General features: G+C 38.2%; 2 protein-coding genes across 3 annotated transcripts; one reads left to right on the top strand and one right to left on the bottom strand.

Moving 5' to 3' along the window:
* Positions 1 to 56: 56 nt before the first annotated feature.
* On the top strand, positions 57 to 6,986 carry LOC117575570 (SAFB-like transcription modulator). Of its 2 annotated transcripts, XM_034259832.2 has the most exons (9): positions 61 to 338; positions 395 to 883; positions 945 to 972; positions 2,044 to 2,170; positions 3,162 to 3,208; positions 4,089 to 5,175; positions 5,531 to 5,680; positions 5,746 to 6,270; positions 6,340 to 6,986. In XM_034259832.2, exons 1-9 carry the CDS (start codon positions 219 to 221, stop codon positions 6,713 to 6,715), a joined length of 2,949 nt encoding a protein of 982 aa, XP_034115723.1. In that variant the 5' UTR covers positions 61 to 218; the 3' UTR covers positions 6,716 to 6,986. The 2 variants fall into 2 exon arrangements, with proteins under 2 accessions (XP_034115724.1, XP_034115723.1); XM_034259833.2 differs by lacking the exons at positions 4,089 to 5,175; positions 6,340 to 6,986 and having other exon boundaries at positions 57 to 338; positions 5,746 to 5,889.
* Positions 6,987 to 7,338: 352 nt separating this feature from the next.
* On the bottom strand, positions 7,339 to 16,288 carry LOC117575571 (uncharacterized). Its single transcript, XM_052007789.1, is given in 10 exon segments — positions 7,339 to 8,035; positions 8,458 to 8,508; positions 8,652 to 9,339; positions 10,029 to 10,388; positions 10,451 to 10,674; positions 10,677 to 10,782; positions 10,845 to 11,268; positions 11,328 to 11,438; positions 13,072 to 13,287; positions 15,862 to 16,288. Coding segments are annotated over 9 exon segments (2,427 nt in total). The 5' UTR covers positions 13,143 to 13,287; positions 15,862 to 16,288; the 3' UTR covers positions 7,339 to 7,643.
* Positions 16,289 to 16,606: the final 318 nt, after the last annotated feature.

Raw genomic sequence — 16,606 nt, 5'->3', positions numbered from 1 at the left:
TTTTTTTATGAATTGAGATTTCAAAGCCATCCCTGATAAGTATTGTGGGGTCGCCATTTTGGATTTAAGAAAAAAATTGTGAAAGGTTCTCGGCAAGCATTCAGTAATAACATACGTTGTGAAATCTGGTAGTCATAAAATATTTTTTCTGTCGATAAAATATTAACGTGTGCCGTAATTTAATTTTTATGCGAGTGTCTTTATAATTGCAACTAAATATGTTAGAAAGTGGCAAGAACGTCGCCGAATTGCGTGTGTGTGACCTTAAGGATGAATTGGAAAAGCGCAAGCTTGAGACCGTCGGTCCAAAGGCAGTGCTTATCGAACGTCTTCAAAGGGTACTTAATCAAAAATTGTAGTTAGCAACGTGGTATTTAACTATCTAATATTTTAGGCATTAAAAGAGGAGGGTATAGATCCTAACACACATTTGATTGTGCCGGCCGCAAGGGCAAAGAAATCATTACCGAAACCAATTGAGTCCGACGTTCACATTAAGGAAGAGCCAGTTGACCCAGAAGAGGAGAATGAAGAGGCATCTGTTGAAACTGCCGCAAATGCGGATGGTGTGGATAATCCTCGTCATGCCGACGATGATGGACATGAAATTGATCAAGTTGGTGATGTGGATGATGAATGCGTTATTCTAGATGATGAGGATGACGACGATGAGGAACAAGAAGCTGACGACGATTACAGCCGCAAGAAGATATCTACTGAGGAAGACGCAGATAAAGAAGACACCGCCGAAAAAGGCGAAGAAAAGATACCTACAGACAATGAGCTGCAGGAAGAAAACACAGGCGATACTGTTAACATTGACAATGATGAATCTATCAATCTTACAATTGGCGAGGACGAGCAGCAGCTCTTGCACGATGAGGTAATTAATCGTTTAATATATTTGAATAATTGTGTGGGCTCATATACAAATATCATTGCAGGCTCCTGACGACAAATCGATAAAGTCGGGTAAGTATATGTTTAAATTTAATTTTATACAACTTATTTCAATATTATCATAACTAAAAGCAGTTTTATAATTCAACACTATCAGAAACTATGAAATATAGTCTCAACCTTTCGTAATAACATTTCAGTTGCATTTTAATGATCCGGTTTAAATTTGGTACACTCTTAATTTTTTGAATATTCCGTCTAATTAATATAATATTTTTAAATTATTGCGATAATCATATAGTTATTTCAAAATTTGATTTTTACATCACCATAAACTTAAATTAACTATTTATGATCTGCAATATTGACATTTCCAGGAAAAATTTACCTTTTCATAAGTCTTAAATTCTAAATTGAATGAAATAAAAAATAGTGAAAAAGTAACATACCAATTACACAAAGCGATACATCAATAAAGAACCGTTATTTTTCTAGGAAACTGATCCTCGTATAGGGTTGAAATAAGCTATGGTACTTTTTTTTTCGCAATTTTTTGTTTTTCAATAATACTAAATAGTAAACAGAAAGAAAATAAATGAAAGAATATCTTTTTGTTAAAACTTTATACTAAAATCCTGCGATCAAATAAATTCAATACCTATTTAAGTTGTCAGTTGGTGGTGATTGAAATAAGTTGTGATCCACAGTATATCAATGTCAAAGTAAAATTCACAGTAAAAAATGATTGGTGTTAGAAACAACGCAGGGCAGCAGTCTATATCCTTTTCCCCATATCGTCTTCTATTAATTCTTTGTTAACAAAGTGTGAATAAATACAAATATTTACAAAATTGTAAAATACAAAAAAAGCAATAACAATACTTCTTAATGGTGCTTACTAATAGAAATCTATATTACTTTATTGAAAAGTCAAATATCATTTCCGCGTTCCACGTTCGCGATCTAGGGTTTTTCATTCATATAAAATATAGAAAAAAATAGAAAAACAATTTTTTTTTAAGAGAATGTATATTTTTGACATCATTTTTTTCGTTTAAGGACGTACGAATGTCACGTTCTTGGGAATTTCGATACTGTAATTTAATTTTATTAACTTTTAAATGTTCCTAATTCCCATTTTAGTAAAACCTGCCAATAAATTAGAAAAATTGAACACATCTAAGGATGTGGACAAGAAGAATCACAAGGAAGACGAAGGAACTCGCTTAAAGAAAAAAGATGAGAAACCCGCTGAGAAAAAGGACATCAGGTTTGTTGATGAGATCTATCTATTCTTTATTATCTTTAATTATTATCGTCTACAGTACATTTGATTGATTTTCAAGTTTATTTTAATAATTTCACAGAGCACAGTTAAATTTATAAAATTTGGGAATCCAATTAAAAATGTGCGAATAAAGTGTAGTTCTTCGGGCTTAATTACAATAATTACACGGTTTTATAAACATTGGGGCTCGGGTATCTTATTTCGATACCTCTTGCTTGTGTTTATATCCCGCTACCCATAGGGTACAAGGGTATTGTAACTTTGTGGCTCCAGGAAATGTATGTAACAGATAGAAAGAGGCATTTGCGACTCTATAAATTATATATACTTTTGATCAGCGTCAACAGCCAAGACAATACAGCCATGTCCGTCTGTCTGATTGTCCGTATGAAACACTGGATTTCAGAGATAGAGCTATAATATTTTTAGTTTTTATTATTACTGAAAATTTTGTTGCGATCAGATAAAAATGGTCGAAGTCATTAAAGAAATTCTTTTGTACATATCATATCATATGTGTACATATGTACATATGTATCTTAGTTGCTTTGGTTGACAGTTCGGTATATTTTGCACTCTGGTATATTTTGAATGTAGTACTGTACCAATATACCAAATAGCATTTGGTATGCTTTTTAATAAGTATCTTTGCGGTATGTTAATTCGCTTTATTTTAAAATGAATAGTGCATTGTTTTGATTGTATTCGAAATGGATAGCAGCTAACTCACAGTCGCACACTCGATCCTCTATGTCACGTAGAGTTTGTTGTAAATAAAAACAAATTGTACTTAAATTATTCAGAGAATATTTCGAGTGTAATTAATGTACCATATATATTTATACCTTCACTAAGTAGCGTATTATACACAAGTTTGTCAAAATGGACACTGGCACGCATGACACTGTTATAATTAATATTTTGTATTTCTTTGTTAATTCTTTTCTATGTTTGTCACGGGAACCCCGATCAGTGATCAAAAATTGGCATCCAAATCCTCAAGTCAAAAAGATGATAAAGGTAATTTTAGTTATTATTGCACCAAGGAGATCAGTGTTTAGTAAGGTTACATGCGTAAGTTGAATAGGAAATGCATGAATTATATAAAAGCTTTCAAAAAACATTGTGTTGTGTAGTGTGCAAGAGAGTGTGAATTTGGTTGGATACTGGAGAGGACCAAATTGATTGACCAAAAACTCACAAACGAGAAATCGAAACAAATTTGAGTGAAATTTGGCTTGAATTTAATTGTGAGCAAACCTTTAATATAAATAATAATGATAATACCTTCGGAGATAAAACGAGAGATCACATAAGACGACATAAGACGGTTTTTGATGACGATTATCCATCCCAGGCGACTTCTCAGCTTCACCAATATCAATAAATCTCGGTCAAATTTACGTTAACTTATGATGCTGATGTGAAGCTTGACAATGGAACTGGATGTGGCGTACTTGGACAACATTCAGGACAATTGGTGGACCTAGGACGCATATATTATGGATTGACAGCGGCGACATCATCAAGCTAATAACTTCGATCAAGCAGCGGCGGCTAATGGCATTTTCATCACAAAGACGACGGTGGCTTTCTTTCAACGACATTCGTCTTTAACGTAGGAGGAAGACAGCTTGAGCATTTGCAGCAACCCAATCAAATTCACACTCTCTTTGCGTTCTAAGCGCGTAGTAAAATAATGACAGTATAGTTAGTTATGTTCGTTTTGTCGATAATTCACGAGACTTCAGCAAGCAGCTACAACTATAAAGTGTGCGTTTAAAGTGCTTCCCTTAATGATCAAAACAAAACCAATACCAAAACTGTTAACCAGTTAAAGCCACTCAGCTCTGACCATAACTCTCTTCCAATATTGTTATTATTTACATGGAACTTGCAGAAAAATCATCGACAGCAGCAGCAGTAGCAACAGCAGGTACAGCAACTGCATCATCGGGTGCCGCTGCCAACAAAACGGGATCCGGATTGGGATCGAGCGGAGGCACAGGTGGTGCTAGTGCATCGTCTAGTGCAGCTGGCAAGCAGGCTCTACTTTCACGCAATCTATGGGTATCTGGTTTGTCCACGCTTACACGCGCCAGTGATTTGAAGGCCATATTCTCGAAGTTTGGCAAAGTTATTGGCGCCAAAGTGGTAACCAATACTCGCACTCCAGGCACTCGTTGTTACGGATATGTAACTATGTCCTCGTCAGGAGACGCATCACGCTGCATTGAGAATCTACATCGCACGGAGCTTCATGGTCGCATTATTTCCGTGGAACGCACCAAGAATGAGATTGGCAGCAGCGCCAGCTCATCGAAGGAGTCCAACAGCAAGGGCAGCAGCAAGGCTAACAACAAGCCCAGTGATGCCAAAAAGAAAGACGACGATAAGAAATGTGGATCCAAGGGTTATGGCGTTGAGGACAAGAAGGGTGGTGAAGGTAGCGCAGATGGCAAGAGTTTGGGTGGTGAATCCGGAAGCAAGCGTGATGGCAAAGACAAAGACCGCAACAAGCTACGTGACGAAAAGGACAAGTCTTTGGGTGGTGGGGACAAGCGCCACGAACGTGATCATCGCTCGGGCACGGGACACAAGTCTCAAAATCGTGATGGGTCTAACGAGCGGCGTCCTGGCCGTCATCCACGAGACGTTGATCGTGAGATACAGCAGCGTCAACGTGAACGCGAGAGACGCCAGCGCGAGATGTTATCTTACCAGAAGATACGTGAGGAGCGGGAACGTCAGCGATTGCGTGAACGGGAACGTGAGATTCGCGAAGAGGAGAGACGACGTCGTGAGGCTCGAGAGCGCCAGCGAGTAGAGGAAGAGCGCTTGGCTGAGGAGCGACGCAAGCTGGCTATCGAGCGGGAACGCCTTGAGCGGGAGAAGGCAGAACTACTACGTATGGAGCGGGAGCGTCAAAAACTGGAGCGTGAGAAAATCGAGCTGGAACGCCTCGAATTGAAGCGTCAACAGATGAAGTATGATTATCGTAAACGCGTTGCACACACAACGCTAAAAAACAACAAACACCATATATTATTTTTACATATTCTCTGAAAGGCCTTTGGCAAATTCGGGCAACAAGTTGCAGCCACCGCGTTGTCTCTTCAACCTACATGTAACTGCCGGGCAGTGTAGGCAAATGCTTTTGCATTGCATTGATGTGGATGCAACTGTAAATGAGAACTGCATCTGCATCGTAGTCTCTTATATTCCTACATACATATATTAAGATATGATGAACTGTTCGCCTACTTTTAAAATGTTGTTAATGTATCATATTTTTGCTTTTTTCATCTTTCTAAAATTGCCACTTTTGAATTGGTATTCAAGGATTATGGAGTCTCGTGATGATCCTGTTAAGCGTTCTGCAAGTAAGCGAACTGATGATCGCTACAACGACGCCTCAGATCGAAAGCGCTCTGCAGTCTTTGATGCACCTCCGCCGCCGCGCTTTGATGCCTCTTTGGTGAGCTCACGAAAGTAAGATCATCGTTTTTACTCAATGCATCTTCGAAATGTATTCAATATTAAATTTTTGTTTGCAGTACTAGCTCTTATGATAAAAAGCACGATGATTATGGTACATCATCAAGTTCAAAGCGCCTTGAGGACTATTCCAGCTCAAAGCGTTTGGAGTATTCAAATAAACGTGGGGATTATGGTAGTACCACTGGCACCAAACGTGGTGCCATGGATGATTACGGAGCTGTGCCCAGTAAGCGTTCCGGGGGCAATGATTATGTGTCCTCCAGTTCCAAACACGATTATCAATCGTCGACAACCAGCAAACGTGATGATTACAAGCGCGAGGTAGAAGTCCGTCACTTACCAGTTTCGTCCGGTGGTGTTGGAGCCAGCGGATCAAGTGGTTCATATGTTCACAAGAGTAATAGTGGGGGAGTCACAAGCTCCTATGTACACAAGAACAACACTGGCAACGTGACTAGCTCCTATGCTCACAAAAACAATACAAACAGCGGCTCTGGCGGTGGGCGCTACAATGATTCCGATCGCAGTAACAACTCAAATTACAGACGTGGTGGCGTCGATGATACCCATAGCATGTCGCAGTAAGTTACAGTAGGCAACAAACCTAAATTTAAATGACAACTAATAACTAACGCTTTTTTTTACTTTAGTGGAAACAAGAGATACGAAAACTCGACTAGCAGTGGAGCCGCCGGCGGCTATGGAAGCAACTCGAATAATGTGAATATTTGGGCGCCTTCTGGTGGAGGTAGTGGAAGCGGTCATTTGGGTGGTAGCAGCGGTCCTTTGAAGTCATATACCAATAATGGAATGTCATCAAATATGCATGGTAATAATTCGTGGCAGAAGTCTGCCCCAATTGAAGACAACAACTGGCGCCCAATGACACAAACACCAAGCCGCTTTGATCGCACTTACAACGACCGCTCTGGAGGCTATCAGGGAAATAGTGGCGCTGGCGGAGGCATGTATGGTGGTAGTCGTCCAACACAGGATCGCTATGGGGGACAAGTGGGACGTTATTAAATAACGCCATTAGAACACACTTATAATTTTCAAGGCAATTGAAAACATTTTTTTGCCCCACAATCTTAATAACCGTAACTTTTAACGCTCTCGTTTATGTTAATTTTTTATAGTTCTATTGATTAAGCATCTAGATCTACATTAAATATCATTAGATGTACCACCTAAATGAAAGCGAAGTATATGTGGGAAACGGGACGGTAGTTCATGCGAAATATAATCATGATAAGCTTGATCTAATATATTACAATTTCTAAACATTTCGCACAAATGGTATTCGTTTTACTAGACCGGTATTAGCCAATTTTATTTGCTGTTTTACAGAAGCTCACACAATTATTAAAGAATAGTTAAATTTAGAAAAGGCAATAAAATCTGTGAAGGTTAAGCCTGTATGTTTACAAAAAGTTGAGAAATTGTAACAGCTGGAGGTACAAAGCTTAACGACAATACTCCATAGGGTTTTGTTTAGAAATAATTTTGTGGGGTAAAATAACATCTCAGCTGCAATGTTTACACTCATTTGATTATATTCTCTTACAACCGGTAGAAGGTACGTTGAAGTACATTTTCTAATATTTTTCATAAGCATTTGATTAAACTAGATTAAAACTCAAAGCGTAATTAGAAAAACTTAGTTTATTTAAAGATTCAAATCACTTTTCCCTTAATGTTAATTATTTTGTATTTGCATAATGTTAAATTGTAGGTCCATTCTCACTCAAGTTCGAGCTTCATATTTTGAAAATTCCTCAGCTGGGTCCGTCACTATGCAGATTTATGTATTGAATATGTAATATAGTAGGTTAACATGACTTAATCTCTATTCAGTTACGCTAGCTAGTTTTATGTTGAAAACGTACATTAATATGCTGGATCACACACATTGAATGAGTATGTCTGAATACTATGGGCCGGGATGGCTAGCTCAGCTGCCCGGAGCTACATCCTCCGATTTGATCGTCGAACTGCTGACTGGATCATTTCCAGAGAGTAAATCAGCGCTGGAAGCATTTGTCGGCAGCGCAGTAGCTTGTGCTTGAGCTTGAGGTGCAACTGCTGCGATTGGTACAGCAACCGGCACAACAGGCACTAGAGGAACGCCACTGGGATCCACGCCAGGTGCAGTGCTAATGGTGCGTGCCAAGTTTATTTGCTGTCGTTTTAATTTTTCTTTTTCTCGGGCTGCTTTCAACTTCTCAAAGTCGTCACCCTCATCCGGCACTGGCTCTGCAGTTGCAGCGGTTGCGGCTGCTGTTGCTGCAGCGGCTGCGACGTTGGTCAGAACATCACTGGATGTCTTAATGTCCAAGTTCTCTACTGTAAGAGCATATATACATATTAATTACAAATCAAATTTACGGGTTTTGTAGTCAACGCAAATAAACCAATATCAAGAGACAAACGCAACTTCTAACGGAAAGCTTAGGTAGGCTCAGAGTAAATAAGTATATAAATAGGATAGTTACGAAAGTAGGAATGCTTCAACGGCTGTAAAGCAATATTGCAAGTATACAAGTACGATCTACAAATTCCAAGGGTTACTACATTCCGGTTAATACTGATGGTTAAATAATTATAAATAGTTGTATCAATTGGAGAATACTTTATTTTTAATCCAATTAAGAAAATTGAAATTTAAAAGGACGCACAAACAAAGGAATTAATGATTGGCAACGATTATTTAGAACAACAACAAAATAAAAAAAATTGGATGCCAATGGATAATGCTTGAACTTTACCGGGAGTTACGAACCACCTGAAAAACTGTGGTGCATCAGGTCTCTCAATCGCTTTAACGTTATAAGGTTGAGTGTTAAGCGTCGTCGAGTAATTGTGTAGATGGACGGATATGAAGATAAATGTTAGATGTGAATATCAAACAAGAATGTGCGAGCGTGGGCAATCACGATCCCGATAACGATCATCAACATACCTGTCTCTCGGCTCGCGGCCTTTTGTTGATCATAGAGGGATTTGCTGCTGTCACCCACGGGCGAGCTTGGCGCTGTAGCAGCCGACAACAGAGAGTCTCCGACTGGAGCCGAGGTGCTCAGCAGTGCATCCACGCCACCGGGTGGAAACAACGATGGAGTTGGCTCGTACTGCGATTGGGCTCGCTCATATGTAGGTGAACGCCTTGGTATATCCATGGGTTGGGAGCGCACTTGTGTTGCGGGTGGAATCGTTGATGCGGCCGGCAGAGGGGGTTGTAACGGAATTGTTTGGGTTTGTCCAATGGGTTGTGAGAATAAGTCCATTACATTGGGACGCGGCTCTGTTGGACGCATTGATGTAATGGTGGCCTGTTCGTCCACCTCCTCAATGACCTGGTCCGTTATTCGCATACTGCCTGTAGGCTTAACTCCAGCAGCAGCGGTGACACCGCCTGTTAAACTGGCCGAACTAGCGCTGGTCGGAAAACGATACTTGTTCGGATCGTCATTGGGAGTTGCGGAACCAGGACGGCTGTCGTCTCGACTAAGGAATCGCTTAAGCGCCGAAGCCACTGTATTTACCCGAGACAATGTACCAGATACGCTAACCAAACTGGGCGAGGATCCCAGGCCCAAACGCATTTTGCCATTGCCAGCCGAGAAATGAATGCCGCTGGCATCGTCTGCCTGCAGAGTGGGGTGACGAAGGTACATATTATTTAATGAATCGCGAGTTATCAGGACAAGAAAATCAAATATGTGCATTAGTTACTTAAAACCATTAGAGGTACAGGGTGCAGTTGTGTATTTGGAGTGCACTAAGAAAATAAAAGCAAAGTAAGGCCGTTCAATGCATTGTGATGCAGTTAGAGGCTGTAGGCAAATAGATTATGTTAGAATCAAAAGTTAGTATGCAATCTTATAATTAGGACAGACACAAACACCAATTAGTTTACATCTAGATTTGGATTCAAATTTTGATGAGAGCTGCCATACAGTGAATCCTATTAGATACTTTAACATAAAAGCTAGAGACGCTAGTTTAGATGAACAGTAATAATAATTATGCATTTTTTCTTAATAGAATTCACTGTGGAAGCGCTAATAAAAATTATTTGTTCAATAGTTTTAATATTTTTATGATTATGACGCAGGTATATAACTACCAAGCACCGATGTGATTTGATATGCCAATGATCGGGAATCCCGTGCGGAATTCACTTTAAAATAGAAGGTTAGAATATTGATTTCGATCTCGAATTGTTCACCACATGTAATTGCATGAGTACATGAGTTAAGAATAAGTTTAGCCAAATTATTTGGTGCTCATTCTTCTGCTTAGCGGTAGTAATTGCTGCCAACGTTTTGATTCTAACCTCCTCGTCTGGCGCCCCCTTGGAAAGGTCATAAGTAACTGTCTGCAGGGGTGCGCCTTGCTGCTCATCGGCAAGCGGCTTTGGCGCAGCCATGCTACTGGTGCCATTATTACCAACCATTTCATCAATGCGCACTGAGGACATTGTCGAGGGCATTGCCGCTGTTTTGGGCACCTCGATTTTGGCGGTTGAAGGCTCTGGATGATTTTCACGAAACCGTTCGGCGGCAATCGTATATGGTAGTTCATTGGGGAACACCTCATCCCAATACTGATCTTTGAGCAGTTCCGGATGATCGTGGTGCATTTCATCCACAATCAGATAGGAGACCTGTAGATTTCGATCCACCATCCAGTTTACCTATGAAATAACCATATATGAATAAATTTGACAGCTTAAGCTTTAAGAACTTAGCAACTAACCTCGAAATCGTCATCGTCTTCGCCGAAGGGATTGATTAGAGACTCGGCCACTTTCAGCCATCCCATATAGAAGAAGAACTGGAGAGTGGTGAATACTGGAAAGTACAAATCGACTTTGTTCAAAAATCCTGCTGTGCCAGCGACCTTTCCATCGGTCCATTGCTGACCCATGCAGCAGGTCAAGAAATAGGAGTAGACCGCCAGAGTAACCACTTGTGTAAACCAAAGGGCACACTGATGGTGTCGTAACTTATTAGCAGACCACACTGACCCCGGAACTTGTTCAGTTCATCAATGATAGTCTTAACAGCAAAATCGTCCCTAATACGACCCTGTTGATAGATGATAACGAAATAGTAATCAAAGGGATATCGAAACTATGAGATTTATGTACCTCTTTTCGAGCTCTGGTAATGATGCTGGCAGCCCATACAATGGGTAGCCAGTGCTTTGAGGGTCGTGGAAACGATTTGTTCATTGTCTCAATAATTGCGCGCTCGTTTTCATTTAGTAAACCCGCTTCCACGAGATTGTTTAGTCCCGGAAAACGCTTTTTAACACGGGGCGATACATTGGCCAAAACCATGGTCAGGCATAGGCAAACATATCGCATGATTGTACGTCTCATAACACGACCACGTTCATCCTGGCCATGCACATTAGAGCTGACGAAGACTGCAATGGGATCAGGCCAGGGAATAGATGTGTACTGATTCCACCAGCGCGTCATCACAATTGACACATAGAAACCTAACACAAATGAGAGCGGAATGAGCTCACGTTGACTATTACAATAGGCCACAATCTCTTCGAAAGTTCTGCAAGGAGACCAGAGTGAATTTCATATTCGAAAGGGATAAAATGTTTATCGACTTACTGCTTCTGATCGGCGTTTAACGCAAATCGATAGACCAAATTGAGTACATAATACAATGTAAGAAAAGCTAGAAGATCCAGCCAAACCAATTTGTAAATACTTCCTCGCCATCTGAAAGTAAACCTTGTTAATATATTTGTATATTTAATGATCAATTAAAATTAATATTAAACAATCATTTTAATATTTATATATAGGTAATTCTCTGCCGGATGTCACGTGCGACAATCTTTACAGTGAAAAAAAACCTGACCTGAAAGAATTTAAAAAATAAAGGTTATTTTTATAGCTCTAGATAACGACTTTAATTAGAGCTAAGAGGAGATTCGGAATTTTTTTCTGTTTTGTTTTCTGTTCTAATAATTCCAAAAATTAACAAATTCGTACGCAAAACCAAAAAATTCACGAATTTATATATTTTATCGTAAAACTGAAGAAGTAATCTAAAGCTTTAAGAATTTTTTCACTGTAAAGATGGTCACACGCAATATCCGTCAGAGAATTACCCATATTCATTTTTGAAACAAGTTGCTTTGCCACTTTCTGATTTCGCTTGTTCCTTGCATTTCGTTATAAGCCGTTTAACTGTATAACGACTGTTTATAAAACCTTTATAATTTCAAACGATGGTTCCATTTATAACCGAATACACAAAAACAAATCTCTTATGTTCCATTTCTGATTATATGTATTCGTCATTTAAAAATTAGCTTTTATTATATTGTTTTTCTCGTGTTGGATTCGTGCGAATGTCCGGTGCGACATTATGGAAATGCCCATACAATACTGACGACGTCATCTAAAAGGCTTGCCGACGTGGTATTGAACGATAGTAATGCCACCGTCTACTTGTTGCTGACAAAACGTCATAAAAACAAACATACACTGATCATTTCAAACGAAAGTCAGCTAATTGCTATAAAAAACTTTGACTACCCCACAATTAACCCGCACCCATGATACAATGAGTCTTATCAAATGTTTTCTGCGATAACACAGCCACAACAACAGCATTAAAAAGAAGTTTATCTTTCTTTTATCAGAGCATGGAATGGAAAACAAAACTTGAAATTTTTATCAGCGTCTGTTAGATTTCAAGGCTTCTCCTACTTAACAATTGTCTGTCATTGTCTGTTTTGGTTCACTTCAATGAAAAATAATTATTTATAGGCAATGAATTAATTATAATTAAGAATATGCTTAAAAATTATACTTAAGATAATTTTATTAACGAAGGCAGTAGGAAGAGGTTTCGTGACATCATGATTAGGCTGACATTATCAGCGAAACATTCGAGTAAACGTTCAATTCATTTAGATAGGAATATGTGTCAATATTTAGGATCGTGTGGGACGAACTACTGCCTGGCACTTATTAAACTTGTGCGGATAATTCAAATTACATGCATGACGGATGTCAAACACATGACTACCATGTGAACTAGATTACTCGCATGTAGGGTGGAGTTGTCGACAAACTTGTATCTGTATTATGTGTGTATGTATGTATGTTATTTTACTTGCGTATTGAGAGGAAATTGTACCTTTTGCATCAGTTGCAATTGACAAACGTTCCTCACTACCGGACTAAAGAGCAACTGTGGAGACGTAAATTCCCAGCGTCAGTTCTTTAATTAGCACTAGACTAGCAATTTTACACTCTTTACTGATACTAATACTTATGTATATAGTATATTTACATGAGGGTGAGTACATGTGATATTATTAGATTAGTTCTCACTTACCTGAGAAGTAGTTTGAGAAAACAGCCAAAGCCACGGCAAGTGGCTACTTCACCTGTGTATGTTATTGTCATTTTGACAAGTTCTTTGTAACTTTCTTTTTAGTTCTTTGTTTTACTAGATTACTGTTATATTACGTTAAGTGGTATACTTTGTAGGGTTTCTCATCACGCTGAATGTTCTTGATAGATGCTCATTTTTTTGGAGTCTGTTAACATTCTGGGCAAAAATGAAAGGTACGTAAAAATTATACAGTGATGTGATGTAAACTATAGTTCATTTATTATTAATGGCAGTATAAAATAAAACACAGCAAAAACTATAATAATAACAGAAGCAAAACTGCATTTTAAATTCAAAAATTGATTTTTACTCATTGCATTGTTTGAACTAAAAGTCAATCCCATACGAATCCAATACAATGCGGAATACAATTGAAATGCAGTCTGTTGCACTCTGTTTAACAACAAAAAATTTCCAAGCTGATTAAATTAATTGCCGCAATTTAAAATAATTCTAGATAAATGCATCACAAGATAGATAGATACACAAGTATATGTCATCCCCTACAGACATGGCATACAGAAATTGCCGCAAGTGGAATTGCTCACAGCTCGCGTGTGGGCGCTGCTATCGATGCTGATTCCAGGGTTCTCTCAGCCTGGAGGTGTCAATGAGGGTCATCCACATGCTAGTGCTACGAATGCACATCAATTATAAACGGTTAGACTTCAAGTCTCGTAAAAGTATTGGTTTAGTATTGTTTCTCTCTACTCGCACATATTGTAAGTTCTTATATAAAGAGAAGCTCATGATGTATTTAATGTTGCGTAAAGATGAGCTCATACGAATACATATACATCTGTATTCACGTGTATTTCGAGAGAGGAAAATACAGTTCAGCTGATGAATTTCCGTATAAATGGCGAATAAACAAACAAAAGGCATTCTGCAAACCGGTGAGCTAATGATCGAAAAAGACAACTCGAACTCAGATCAACGCTCAGACGGATGGTGATAAACATATGTACATACATATATGTGTGTGTCTATATAATTCTTGTTTTTTGTGTATTTTGGTATGGGAATGTGAGCCGGGTTTTGGGTCTGGAACATGACATCATTTGGTTTATTTTACAAACAGAATTGAACACAGTCAGAATCAGTAAATACAGCCAGATACTTTGGTATATACTACGTATAGATTATGACGATGAAATTTGTTCACAAGTCGCATTCAAATCTTAGTCTTGACGTAGTGTTTTCTTTTGATTAGAATCTGCATTTTGACAGCTGATTATAGAAGATTAATTGTGTCATGAAACGATTGCGGATTCGATTATGTTTCTGTTAAGTAACGTGTTATTAAGTGTGATTTTCCATGTTAGGTTGAACTTTTTTTTAACAAATAAAGAACAAGACAATGGAGCTGATAAGCAAATGAATCATTTGGTTATGCATACAGTGAGTGCCCTTAAGAAATCATACGTGTATACGAATCTTTCAGTTATGATTATAAAAATATTACATATATATTTTAACCCTAAAGTGTAACTCAATTTTATTAAAGTGTAAAACTTGCTGGCCTTGTATAGATATATGTATTACATTTTTTTGTTCAAGTGACGCTTAGATATAAAGTTATTTACTGATAATATTGGCGTAACTTAAAATTCTGAAAGCGACTCGTCGAGAACTGAGTCAACACAAGCAGTATTTGATTACGCGTATTTATGTTATATACATTTTAACAGACTATATATTGCGATATATAACTGACCTCCTGCAATACGATTATACACTACACTCAAAAACACTTGAAATTTACACAATAAGTTATGCGATTTTGTTATTTTGGGAAGCTCATTGATTTTAGCAATAAAACCCAATGACACAAATTAAAAAGTCAAGTCAAGCAAGTCACGTGAAATGTCTTATCTGCTGGCTGATAATTACTTACTGTAAATCTAAGAAAATTAATGAAATCAAGCAATCATTGAGGCGAATGACACTTATAGGAAAAGAAAGTGAAAAACAGTGCTGATGTATGAGGTATGAGGGAATATGTACATATGTACATACATTTTGATAAAAACTTTATTTGCATAATTATGTACAGTGTAAGTCATTAAGAGATATGTTTATTTGATATTTAAATGTTAAATACTGAAAGCCTTTAGTAAATTCAACTTTATAAATAAAATATAAAATAAACATCTTAGAAACCTGCACTGCATTTAAATTTTTACTTAACGGTCCGTTGGCCTGCTTTTTTTTTGTTTTTTGTTTTTTTTTTGTATTTATAGCATCGGCGCACTTTTAAAAATCGAGACGATTGACGGCGAAGTAGTCGAAATTTGCATGCAGCACAATAAGTTGAATGTGCCAAGGGTTAAAAATAAAATTTCTATGTAGGGAAGCGTGCAGTGATTGCATATTAAAACACTACGTACTCTATGATGACTCACATTGGCATACACACACACACACAAAGAGCACAAAGAGATGCAGCATAGAATATATGTACGTCAGATATATGTACGTATGTAAATGCTTCAATATATCCGGATGTGATATCGACCCTTATAGTTTGGTTTTAATCGTAAAGAGAAGTTATATTTGCGTTTATATTTATGCTATATACTATACATATATCACTTCAATTTAGTTCAGAGATTCCAAGTCAATCGATTTGTGTGTCACGCGGTTCAGTTTAAATCCAAGTATTTGTTGTTGTTTTTGTTTGTGTTGTTTGCGTTTACACTATTATTAAATAGCGCCATGGTCACTTACTACAATTACCAACTAATATTCATGCAGGTTTCAACTGAGATTTACAACACAAAACACGCGACGCGAATTTGCTCCAGTACGACGAGAGTCGAGACAAAAAGACGGCGAAAAGCAACAGAAACTCCAATTTCGCATTCACAACAAAAAAAAGAACACGTTGCTTCTTTGTTAGTGTTAGTGCTGCTGTGTTGATTTCTTTTCTTGGCCTTTCGATTTTACTATTTCCACTTCTTCGTCTGAGACGTCTACTCTTCTACTTCACCCACACATACACATTGACGTAAACGTATGCACTGCTGTGAATGTAGCCATGCCCGACGCCAAAGCCATTCAAACAATTCGCGACCTGTGCCTTCTCCGGTCTAAATTATTGTCTTGTTTTTCGGCACTTCCGCGCTCATCGACCGACGATTTCAGACTGACTACTATGCGAAAATACTAATACAACTGGGAACACTGTGTGCTGTGCTGTGCCGGCAGCTGTCGCGAACTTAACTTAACTCATGCCGTGCCAAATGCTCAGAGAATGCGAGAGCGTAAAACTGGTTGTGAGCACAGAGTAACGATAAGTCAGGCACAGGGGTGGACTGTTCTGCCTTGCGGGTATTAGCCTCATTTTATGTTTTATACCGGCTACCTACAACATAATGTTGCCAACAACTGCACCTTTCTTTTTTGTATAACTTATCTGTGATTTCTATTTTTAATTCAAAATGTAATTTTATAATAAATATTTTTAAGGGAG

The sequence above is a fragment of the Drosophila albomicans genome, chromosome 2R (assembly GCF_009650485.2).
Source record: "Drosophila albomicans strain 15112-1751.03 chromosome 2R, ASM965048v2, whole genome shotgun sequence".
NCBI lineage: Eukaryota > Metazoa > Arthropoda > Insecta > Diptera > Drosophilidae > Drosophila > Drosophila albomicans.
This window is presented reverse-complemented; position numbering and strand designations above follow the sequence as displayed.

Excerpts from the sequence above, each read along its gene's own strand:
- LOC117575570 (XM_034259832.2), top strand. The coding sequence starts at position 219 with ATGTTAGAAAGTGGCAAGAACGTCGCCGAATTGCGTGTGTGTGACCTT. Across the intron at positions 5,176-5,530 it reads TTGAAGCGTCAACAGATGAA|GATTATGGAGTCTCGTGATG; the intron begins GTATGATTATCG and ends TTGGTATTCAAG. Across the intron at positions 5,681-5,745 it reads TCTTTGGTGAGCTCACGAAA|TACTAGCTCTTATGATAAAA; the intron begins GTAAGATCATCG and ends TTTTGTTTGCAG.